Raw genomic sequence first — 11,350 nt, 5'->3', positions numbered from 1 at the left:
CCAACCATTCATGATCCGGAACAGAACAGGTAAACTGCAAAGTTTATTAAGTGCTTTTAAAGTTTATTTATTTACAACCTCATAGATGGAGGGGCGAGTTCCTCTGAGCTGTGTGTTTGGTGCCAGGTGAGAAAAGAACTGAAGGTAATAGGGTTCTGTCTCATGGTGTTAGCTGTAGGTATTGGGGAGCTCAGAAAAACCATCTCTCTCATTATCCAGAATCACAGAAAGGGGCCATCACCACTTAGAACAGAATAGAGTGCCAGAGGAGCAAGCATCAGACGGGCACATGGACTGGGAGAGGCTCCTGTCCCCAAAATCCCTGCAGTCCCGGAGCTCAGTCAGCACCAGGGCCCATCTCCAGACTCAATGAGGAAGCAGAAACCACAGCCATCTGGTCACCCGTCCTCGGTCAGCTGACACTGTGGAGAGAGAAGGCCAGAAATGTAGGGACACATGGTTATGGACAGAGCAGTGGAAAAGAGGGACACAGAAGGACATCAAGGAGGATGAGAGGGAAATAAAACCAAAAGGAGAAACAAAGAGAGAAAAAGGGAGAGACTGACTGGAGCAGGTGGACAGGAACAGGGCAGTTATATCATGCACAATCCGGGATTCCAGACCCTCCCCAGTCCCTGGGCACACCCCATGCCTGTGAAGGGGACAGGACCTTACCTGGAACAAACCATGTCATCCAAGGTTCGTGCCAAGGAGCACCCCTGGCCTCTCACTTTTACCACGAAGGTCTCCTGGGGTCTCAGTGACCAGGGACAGCACTGCTCAAAGCAGACCCTGAAGGTGCAGTTTCCACACTTCCGGGTCCTGCTCAAGGGCACCACAGCGTCGTCATAGCAACAGTGCTGCTGGGGGTCGTAGAGCTTGCCCCCACATCTGGAGTGTGCCTGGCACAGCATCAGGTGAGCACCCGTGGGGGACACTGGAGGAGACAGAGCTGCTGTGGCCCAGATGACAGCACAGGCTGCACCCATGCGGGGCCCTCTGGGAGCCACCCACCACCCGAGTGTCCCTGTCCCTCCTGGGCTCACCTGGGGCTCCGAGTGCACAGAAGAGGCTGATGATGCAGAGAGCCATGGAGAGAGCTGTGGGAGAGGAGCTGGATGAGGTGAGGCTGAAGGGGCAGCCTTGGGTCTACCCTAGGGAGCCCTGCCTGGGACAGGAGAATGTCTGAGAGGATCTCTGTCCTGACTGAGGTCCAGGACCGGTGGAATGTGAGGAGTGCTGGCAGGGTTCTTGGGAGAAATAGGTTTAGGATTCAAGAGGTTTTGGATGTTCAATGGGCAGGTGTTGTGAGCAGGAGGCTGCTCTCAGGGGTCACTCAGGGGGCTGAGCTCACCGGGGTTGCTATGGAGATGACCCACATAAAAGTCTAGAAGACTGGGGTTGGAGTGGGAAAGGGGCATGGGTGGCATTGGGCATGAGTTTCAGAACCGAATCAGAGATGTGGGTGGAGAGGATATTGGGGAGATGGATTGGGTAAGGCCTGGCACTAAGGAGAAGTAGGGTCAGGTGGTAATGGGGTGGTGGGTGAGATTGGAGCTGGGGTCCGAGGTAATTGGAGTTGGGTTTTGCTTACCCAGGATGTGGCATCCCGGAGTCATGGCTCTGGGTTGGCTGCAGCAGAATCAGAAGAAGGTCTGCAGTTCCCGCAGGTGCTTTTATGTCTGATAAGGGCAGATGATGTCATTGAATCTCCTGCCTCCTAGCCAGTCCTGTGGAGACATGGTGGAACCATCAATCAGGACGATCTAGACATCATCCCTGGCACCCTGGGATCCTCTGAGAGCCAGGATACCCAGCCCCTCCCCTTCATGAGACTTTTCCCCAAATGCCTCCCTCTCATGCCCAGCACCTGGGCCTCCTCAGCAAGCAGGACACGCCTTAGAGCCACCCCTACTCTTCCAGGATGAATCCCCCAGGTTTTCCATCACATCCTATGACTCTTCTCCTCTCCCCACTGTCTTTCCCACATTGCTAATCTCTTACACCCTTGGGGTTGAGGGGTGGGAGGGTGCTCTCAGCTCCCTGACCTCAGAGCCCTGACCAGGAGCTGCTCACTAAACCACAGTTCAGGGTACTCAGGTGAAGGTGATGAGTTTTTACACGTGGAAATTCCAGGTTGAAGAAGGTTGGGGAAAGAGGGAAATAAGGGGGGGGAAGGATGCTGTAGTGGCTGATGAAACACAACCAGGGGAAAGGCCCTGGGAGAACCCTACTTCCCACTGCCCCAGAGTCCATTTGCTGGTCTCCTTCTCTGTGTCTTCATTAATGTCATGAGTATAGGCACACATGTCCACTTAACACCTTATATGGCCCAGGCTTTGTTCCTGACACAGGTGGGTAGATTATTCAAAAGCCACAATGAGAGGTCCAAGGACAAGAGGGCAAGAGAGAAGGGAGAGAGGGGGGGAGTATAGAAATCTTAGTTTGCTGGTGTGGTCTGTCATTATCCGTATTACTGGTCCATAAGTTCTGTGAGAGAAATTCCACCACCTTCAGTAGATTCCCCAAGGCTTTGACCTCAGCCTCATGTTCAGAGGAAGATGGATGTGGGAGTTCCCCTTAGAGAAAGAGTAACACTGAGGTCAGGATGTGAGCACTGCAGGTGGAGAACAGCTCCCCTGAGGGACACTGAGTCCTGGGAGCTCAGGTCACCCCATGCAGTGAGGCCTGGGAGCCCCTCCCCCAGCTCCTGCAGGAATTCACCCTCAGGGACACCCCAGCCCCATTCCAGCAAAGACAAGATTCTCTTTGGGGTCTAGGAAGGGTGACCTGCCACTCTTGTAGGCTGATGTTACTGCCTCCCTGTCTCTGCCCCAGGGAACGTGCAGCACTCGCTCTCCCACGCTCCTTCCACCTGGATCCCAGGCCCACATGGAGGTTCTTCCAATAAGTGCACCCATTTCACAATGAAACCACTCCTTTTCTGGGACAGTTCCAGGCAGCCTGGGACCCAGGCCAATGGCCTCTGCCCAAATCTGGAGCTTCTGCAGGGTGAGGAAGGAAACTTCTCTAGGGAACTGTTGTTGTTGTGTCTGAATAGATGCAGCCCAGCCCATACTCCTGATCACATAGATGAGTCACTAAAAAGTAGGGAGGGGGAGGGAGACAGGGTAGGGCAGGGGTCTGGGAGGCTGTGTTGATGAGAAGACAGGTGCTCCTGAGATGTGTGGACACTGTCCAGTGGACACTGGACACTGGACCTACTTGTCATGCAAGGGGCTGGAGGAGCAGGCTATGACTCCCAGAACAGCACTGCTGATTTGACTTGGGGTCTGAACATCACTTTACAGCCCTAGCAGCCTTTGGCGTCTGAAAGCTCTTGTCCAGACTGCAGTTGCTGCTGAGGAATCCCCTGGTGACTGCAGTGGTGTGCTGCCCAGAGCTTCAAGTTCATCTCAGCTGCAAGGCCATCTGACAAAGGCAGGCTGGATCTCTGCAGCCTCTGCAGACAGGGAGCCCCTGAGTGGGAGGGATGGGCATCACGTTTCCTGTACACCTTGCATGGTACTTATCGCCTTCAACTGGACACTGGACACTGGACACTGGACTCTGTGTCTATGGACACATAGACAAAGAGAAGGAGACCAGCAAGAGGACTCTGGGGGAGTGGGAAGTAGGGATCTCCCAGGGCCTATCCCCTGGTTGTGTTTCATGAGCCACCACAGCATCCTCCCTACATTTTCCCCCATTTCCCCAACCTTGTTCAACCTGAAATTTCCACATGTAAAAATACATCACTTTCACCCGAGTACCCTGAACTGTGGTTTAGTGAGCAGCTCCTGGTCAGGGCTCTGAGGTCAGGGAGCTGAGAGCACCCTCCCACCTCTAAACCCCAAGGGTGTAAGAGATTAGCAATGTGCTAATCTGGACACTGGACACTGTAAGAGATGGACACTGTGGACACAGGACACTGGACACTGTGGACACTGTCAGCCAGAAACTCAACAGCACTGAGGCTCTGGGGTGTGAGTCTGGGATTTGCATGCTGCAGAGGCCCTTCTCAAGGCATCAGAGAAGCCTTAGCACACAGCCCCGTGCACTCCCACCAACAGCTCCCTCAGAGACCCCTTCTTGTTGTGCCTACCGTGGGACCTTACTCTCTAGGGACAGCTCTGGCTTCTGTGTGAGAGCCCACCTCAGTCAGGCAGGATTGGGGCTGTCTTGGTGGAAGCCGCTATTAGATGTTGGGATCCTGCCTCTACCAGTGGCTAGAAAAGGTTCTGGCTTTCTTGGTTACCAAGTGAAAGATCCTGACCTCAAACAGCCATTTGTTGTATTTTCTCATCCTGCTCCCCGCATCCAAGCAGGACACTGACCCACCGTCCTACAGGTCAGGGACATGGGCTGGAACAGGACCCAAGGCTCGTGAATCTCAGTGCAGGAGCCTCCAAGCTCACCACCACCCACCCTCAACCCCCGGCACAGTCCCTCTGGGAAGGACAGGCAGGCTCTACTCACAGACACCCGGGACCAGACCCAGGTTGCTGCTCCTCTCCTGGCATCCCCTTTATCCCAGGAATTAATTGATTATCTCTCCAATTAGCACCTGGGTGTTATTTCCATCTGGCCTCAGGGATCCCTTCCCAGGGCAAGGGCAGGAGTGTGGTGGTTTGGGGTGTCAGTTGTGTAACAGGAGTTGTGTGGGAGTGCTCCCCAGGGACAGAAGGTCCTCCTCTTCTGGTTGGTGAGGAAGCTGTGCCACTCCTTGGCTCCAATCACATCATCAGGATTCAGTGACTGATCTCTCTCCCTGCAAAGGGACTTCTGGTGACCAAAGGATGGATGGTCTGCCCTCCACCCCAGCCCTGCAGTCCCTCCCAGTAAAATAGTGAAATAAGGACCTACTTGTCATGTGAGGGGCTGGAGGAGCAGGCTGTGACTCCCAGAACAGCACTGCTGGTGTGACTCCGGGTCTGGACATCACTTTACAGCCCTAGCAGCCTTTGGCGTCTGAAAGTTCTTGTCCAGACTGCAGTTGCTGCTGGGGAATCCCCTGGTGACTGCAGTGGTGTGCTGCCCAGAGCTTCAAGTTCATCTCAGCTGCAAGGCCATCTGACAAAGGCAGGCTGGATCTCTGCAGCCTCTGCAGACAGGGAGCCCCTGAGTGGGAGGGATGGGCATCACGTTTCCTGTACACCTTGCATGGTACTTATCGCCTTCAACTGGACACTGGACACTGGACACTGGACTCTGTGTCTATGGACACATAGACAAAGAGAAGGAGACCAGCAAGAGGACTCTGGGGGAGTGGGAAGTAGGGATCTCCCAGGGCCTATCCCCTGGTTGTGTTTCATGAGCCACCACAGCATCCTCCCTACATTTTCCCCCATTTCCCCAACCTTGTTCAACCTGAAATTTCCACATGTAAAAATACATCACTTTCACCCGAGTACCCTGAACTGTGGTTTAGTGAGCAGCTCCTGGTCAGGGCTCTGAGGTCAGGGAGCTGAGAGCACCCTCCCACCTCTAAACCCCAAGGGTGTAAGAGATTAGCAATGTGCTAATCTGGACACTGGACACAGTAAGAGATGGACACTGTGGACACTGGACACTGGACACTGTGGACACTGTCAGCCAGAAACTCAACAGCACTGAGGCTCTGGGGTGTGAGTCTGGGATTTGCATGCTGCAGAGGCCCTTCTCAAGGCATCAGAGAAGCCTTAGCACATAGCCCAGTGCACTCCCACCAACAGCTCCCCTCAGAGACCCCTTCTTGTTGTGTCTACCGTGGGACCTTACTCTCTAGGGACAGCTCTGGCTTCTGTGTGAGAGCCCACCTCAGTCAGGCAGGATTGGGGCTGTCTTGGTGGAAGCCGCTATTAGATGTTGGGATCCTGCCTCTACCAGTGGCTAGAAAAGGTTCTGGCTTTCTTGGTTACCAAGTGAAAGATCCTGACCTCAAACAGCCATTTGTTGTATTTTCTCATCCTGCTCCCCGCATCCAAGCAGGACACTGACCCACCGTCCTACAGGTCAGGGACGTGGGCTGGAACAGGACCCAAGGCTCGTGAATCTCAGTGCAGGAGCCTCCAAGCTCACCACCACCCATCCCCAACCCCCCGGCACAGTCCCTCTGGGAAGGACAGACAGGCTCTACTCACAGACACCCGGGACCAGACCCAGGTTGCTGCTCCTCTCCTGGCATCCCCTTTATCCCAGGAATTAATTGATTATCTCTCCAATTAGCACCTGGGTGTTATTTCCATCTGGCCTCAGGGATCCCTTCCCAGGGCAAGGGCAGGAGTGTGGTGGTTTGGGGTGTCAGTTGTGTAACAGGAGTTGTGTGGGAGTGCTCCCCAGGGACAGAAGGTCCTCCTCTTCTGGTTGGTGAGGAAGCTGTGCCACTCCTTGGCTCCAATCACATCATCAGGATTCAGTGACTGATCTCTCTCCCTGCAAAGGGACTTCTGGTGACCAAAGGATGGATGGTCTGCCCTCCACCCCAGCCCTGCAGTCCCTCCCAGTAAAATAGTGAAATAAGGGCCTACTTGTCATGTGAGGGGCTGGAGGAGCAGGCTGTGACTCCCAGAACAGCACTGCTGATGTGACTCGGGGTCTGGACATCACTTTACAGCCCTAGCAGCCTTTGGTGTCTGAAAGCTCTTGTCCAGACTGCAGTTGCTGCTGAGGAATCCCCTGGTGACTGCAGTGGTGTGCTGCCCAGAGCTTCAAGTTCATCTCAGCTGCAAGGCCATCTGACAAAGGCAGGCTGGATCTCTGCAGCCTCTGCAGACAGGGAGCTCCTGAGTGGGAGGGATGGGCACCACGTTCCCTTACACCTTGCATGGTACTCATCGCCTTCAATGTTTACAGCCTCTGTTACAGCCCAAGGTGTCCCCCATGGCTCAGCCCCCTTGTCCCACAGCTGCAGGCCTCCCCGCTTTCCTCCACTTCCTGTTCCTCCACTTCAGTGTCTGTGCCCCTCCTCATCCACGTGCTCCAGGGATCATGCAGGATGGTCCTTGCTTGTCTGCCTACTCTCACTCTCTGTCTTTGTAACACTGAGAATGCTCATGGAATTTAGATCAGCTGGGGACAATCACCCCTATTTATACTTTGTGGGTTTTTTTAACAATATATTTTTACTAGAATCCCAGTGCATGAAATTTGTGCACAGATAGAATCCCTAGGCCTGGCCAGCAATCAGGGCCAAACAGATTCCCTTCCTTCCCTCCTTCCTGCCTCCTCCTTCCCTCACTCCCTCAGTGCCTGGGATCCAGGCAGTGGGCCCCCCTTTCTTACTCCCCACACTCCCCCACCCATGGCAGTACTTGTACTGCCTCCTGCTGCCAGTGCCACACCACTGGTGCCTGCTATGTTTCATGCCACCCCCTGGTGGTCAGCACACATCATAGAGAGTGATCAAACTTCCCATCTCTTGGTCAAACTCCCAAGGGGACACTTTGCATATTAGTCTTTTATACACTGAGTAGCCAGGTTATTATGATCTCTGAATGCATAATAATCTGGCCACTCAGTGTATATCCTATATAATAAAAAGCTAATATGCAAATTGTCCCTTCAACCAGGAGTTCAACCAGCAGGTAAGCCAGCCAATTGCCCATGTCCCTCCCCCTGGCCAGGCTGGCTGGACTCCACCCATGCACGAATTCATGCACTGGTATACACACACACACACACACACACACACACACACACACACACAGTGGCCAGATTATTATGCGTTCAGGGATCATAATAATCTGGCCACTCAGTGTATATATAGATTGATTTTAGAGAGGAAAGGAGAGGGACAGAGAGATAGAAACATCAATGATGAGAGAGAATAATTAATGGGCTCCCTCCTGCATGCTCCATACTGGGGATCTAGCCTGCAACCTGGGCATATGTCTTTGACCAGAATCGAATCCAGGACCCTTCAGTCCACAGGCTAATGCCTTATCTAACTGAGCAAAATAAGCTGGCACAGTGCCTTAATACTTTTAAAGATATTTCTCTTCGTTGAAAAGAAAGATAAATGGTACATTATAGACTTGTGAGTTCCATGTATTCACTGCTCTGGGTTGAGAAAGCGTCCAGCTCTTTCCTGGGACATGTTTCCTGGGACAAGTTTCCACCAGCTGCCCTTGCCCTTGCCTTCTGGACAGAAACTAACTTTGTCCCAGCATTTGTGGCATCAGCATCAGCTACCTGGGAAACCAGAGGGGCTGCGGTTGGGTACATGTAGGAACCAGAAAGGAGAGCCCAGGTCAGACTTCATCCAGGAAACTCTCAAGCGGCTCCTCTGACATTAGGTCCCCAGCTTTTAGCTTGTCTTTGGCAGCTTGGATATTGGTATTGGAAATACCAATTGAACAATTGTTTTTGCCTGGCTGTAAGCAGCCTTGGTAACATCTCCAGCAGCTGCCACCTGGGAGGTAGTGTAAATCTGAAAGAGTCCAGGATCTGAGTAACTGGCACGAAAAGGAGAAAGGTCAAGTGACTGGAGAATCCCCTTGGCAACAGCTTGGTACAGAGTGCTGGTGGCATTGCTGCCCCCTTGACCTGTGACCCGGCACCTAGGCCATGCTGGCGGACACTAAATGCATTTGCCTCTGCACTTCCTGTGACAGCACTTTCAGCTACAAAAGTAGCACCTAGGCGACTATCTCCATTCTGTTCTCTAATTTCACCTCCACAGTGTCTCACCTTTGCACCAGATGAGCCAAGCCCAACCCTCATGCTCAGAAACCTTTCAGCAACTTGCTTCTGACAGGATGACTCACACCAAGTCCAAACAAAGCCATAACTACACTTGAAAAATGGTTCTCAACATAGTAATTCAACTCATCTGGTGTCATGTTTCTAATCCTATAACCCAAGCAAGACAAGGAACTAGTCAAGGCATTTCAGTGAGCTGCGGCATGCAAATTTTCCATGCTATGAGCCAGTGGGTTCTGAAAAGCCACAGCTATGCCCATCCCTAGCTGAGACTGAAGGGCTGCTACTTCCCACTGATGCCACTCAGGTACTGTGGCGACACTGTGCAGAAACTTCAACAGATAAACTATGCAGTGCCTGGAGGAATGACATGCACTGCATAGTTTCCCTGTTGAAGTCACCTTGAGTTTACCACCGACTGCTTCACTTCCGTGGTTTATCCTGAAAGATGCTGCTCCTTTTGTAGTCAGACCGGATGCAAGAGGAAGAAGCCAACGGGAGGTTCCTCAGTTGTCAAGTTCCTGGGACCCACTGCCTCTTTTAATGAACAAACCAACTCTTGATGCAGGAGCACAGTTTGCCAGAGAAGCAATGACTACACCATTTGCTAATTTTATGGACTCAAGGCTGAGGACGTGGAGGCACTCCTGTGGGGCAGTTGCAGCTTTCCCTTTGGCAGCAACTTTGAGGCAGTAAAATCTCTAGACAGATGTCACATGTGAAATTTGGTGGCAATCATACTTGGGTAGAAACTGCTGTTGGAGTTTTAACCCTGCTGTTCTGACTTCGACCTTCACTTACTTGCTTTGTTCATCACGATTTTTCGTGTGGATGGAAAGGTACAATATGTTCTGTGTGTCTGGCTTCTTTCACTTATCTCAAAGTTCTCAAGATTCATCCATGTTGTAGCGTGGATCAGTACTTCATAACTCATAAGAAATAACATTTTATTATATGTACATATCACCTTTATTTTAACCATTTATTAACTGGTGGACATTTGTGATGTTTCCATCTTTTGATTCTATGAACATTTGTGAACAAATAATTTTTGAACAACTGTTTAACTTATTTGGGTTCTGTTCCCAAAAGTAGAATTGCTCACTCACAGTAAGTATACATATAGGCTGATAAGTGTGAACCTCGTGATAACCACAAAACAAAAACCTATAGTAGATACATAAAAGATAATGAAAGTGAAATCTAAATAAAATGCTAATCACTGTCATTAAACCAGAGGAAAAGGGAGCAAGACAAGAAGAAACAGAGGAGAACTACAAAGCAACCAGAATAAATGAACAAAACGACAAAAAATACATAACATACAGGCTTAATGCCCTCTCATCCCCCAGTAATAAAGCAACTTAAGAAAGAAAAAAAACAAGGTATATGATATACGTTTGAACCATCCTCACTCTCCCAATTTGAAATAGCAAAACATGCTTTATCCACCCAAGTTCACAAGTCTTCTACTTTCCCCATGTTCTTTTGCAAATTTCAAACTCTCTTGAGTGAGCTCACCAACAACCTGTCCTACCTACCTCACACTCACAACCTAAGGTCCAGGAGGTGGACACTGTGCACCTGACCACAGTGGGTGTTATTCCAGAGGAAGACACATTTGAATGGGTACCCTGTGTCCAGAGAGCAGAAGAAACTGTCCACAGCACTTTATTGTTACTGCTCCTGGAATGCTACTTTCCCTGAGTATCTTCACTGTATAGTGTGATTCGTACTTCTGCCTGCTTGTGCAAAGTGGAAGCTGATAGTCAGTGACTATATCAATAGATTTGGACATTCTAACTTGAATAAGTGGGAAAAATGAGAAATTTCCAGGTTACTGGGGTCTCTCCTGAAACCAAGATAGGAACTCAAATGCCAGAAGGATGCTAAGTCTACTTCTGTTTTGTTGTTTCAGTTGTCATTTATTCAAGGACACGCAGCTGGTACATCTCAGGCGCAGTTGCAGGCTCTGAGATTCATGCTGAGGCTGCCTTGCAAAGGCCACTCTTGTTTCTTTTCTTTTTTTAAGTATTTTTAAATATATTTTATTGATTTTTACAGAGAGGAAGGGAGAGAGATGGAGAGAGAAACATCGACCAGCGCCTCCCGCAACCAACGTATATGCCCTTGACCGAATCGAACCCGGGACCTTTCAGTCCACAGACCGATGCTCTACCACTGAGCCAAACCGGTTTTGGCAGGCCACTCTTTTCATTTGGCTCTTGGAGACACGGAGGGAGGAGGGGAGGGGAAAGAAGAGGAGAGGAAACTCCAAATGAGAGAATGGGAGAAGTTGTGCAGGACACTTGGTAAGCAATTGATGACTTAAAAGTGATTGATGTAACCCAAGGAATTGTCATACTTATTTGTTTCGCTGGCACTATGAAAAAGTCCAATGACACTTCCATATCTTGACCCTGTAAGAGGGATGGCAACAGGACCAGGTTCCCACCGTCTCCTTCAGAGGAATTCATCTTCTTATTGCTGAATATGCTTGCTCTGTGGGGGAGGGGAGAGTTTGTCTTCTCACAGAGCCTCAGGAGATCAGGAGGGAGGGAGCCGCTCCCCTGAGGGAGACTGAGGGTGCACCTTATTGCTTATCTTTCTTTTGAAACTGTGTAAGGTGCACGATGATGCACTGTTTTTCTGATAATAGATGCAGCCA

At 50.8% G+C, this 11,350-nt stretch overlaps 1 protein-coding gene and 1 pseudogene across 1 annotated transcript; both read right to left on the bottom strand.

Moving 5' to 3' along the window:
* Positions 1–251: 251 nt before the first annotated feature.
* LOC118706762 (insulin growth factor-like family member 1) lies at positions 252–1,847 on the bottom strand. The gene is made up of 4 exons (XM_036416336.2): positions 1,595–1,847; positions 1,047–1,100; positions 676–937; positions 252–422 (listed from the first exon to the last, which is right to left on the bottom strand). The coding sequence occupies exons 1-4, from the start codon at positions 1,617–1,619 to the stop codon at positions 413–415; spliced, it is 351 nt and encodes a 116-aa protein (XP_036272229.1). The 5' UTR covers positions 1,620–1,847; the 3' UTR covers positions 252–412.
* Positions 1,848–4,954: 3,107 nt separating this feature from the next.
* LOC118706772 lies at positions 4,955–9,496 on the bottom strand (annotated as a pseudogene).
* Between the last annotated feature and the right edge of the window lie 1,854 nt (positions 9,497–11,350).

The sequence above is a fragment of the Pipistrellus kuhlii genome, unplaced genomic scaffold, assembly GCF_014108245.1.
Source record: "Pipistrellus kuhlii isolate mPipKuh1 unplaced genomic scaffold, mPipKuh1.p scaffold_m20_p_55, whole genome shotgun sequence".
Classification (NCBI taxonomy): Eukaryota; Metazoa; Chordata; class Mammalia; order Chiroptera; family Vespertilionidae; genus Pipistrellus; species Pipistrellus kuhlii.
This window is presented reverse-complemented; position numbering and strand designations above follow the sequence as displayed.

Bases quoted from the DNA above. Each gene is read 5' to 3' on its own strand.
- LOC118706762 (XM_036416336.2), bottom strand. From the start codon at position 1,619: ATGACTCCGGGATGCCACATCCTGG. The intron at 1,101-1,594 runs GTAAGCAAAACC...CCTCTCCCACAG, and splicing joins TCCGGGATGCCACATCCTGG to CTCTCTCCATGGCTCTCTGC. The intron at 938-1,046 runs GTGAGCCCAGGA...TGTCTCCTCCAG, and splicing joins CTGTGCACTCGGAGCCCCAG to TGTCCCCCACGGGTGCTCAC.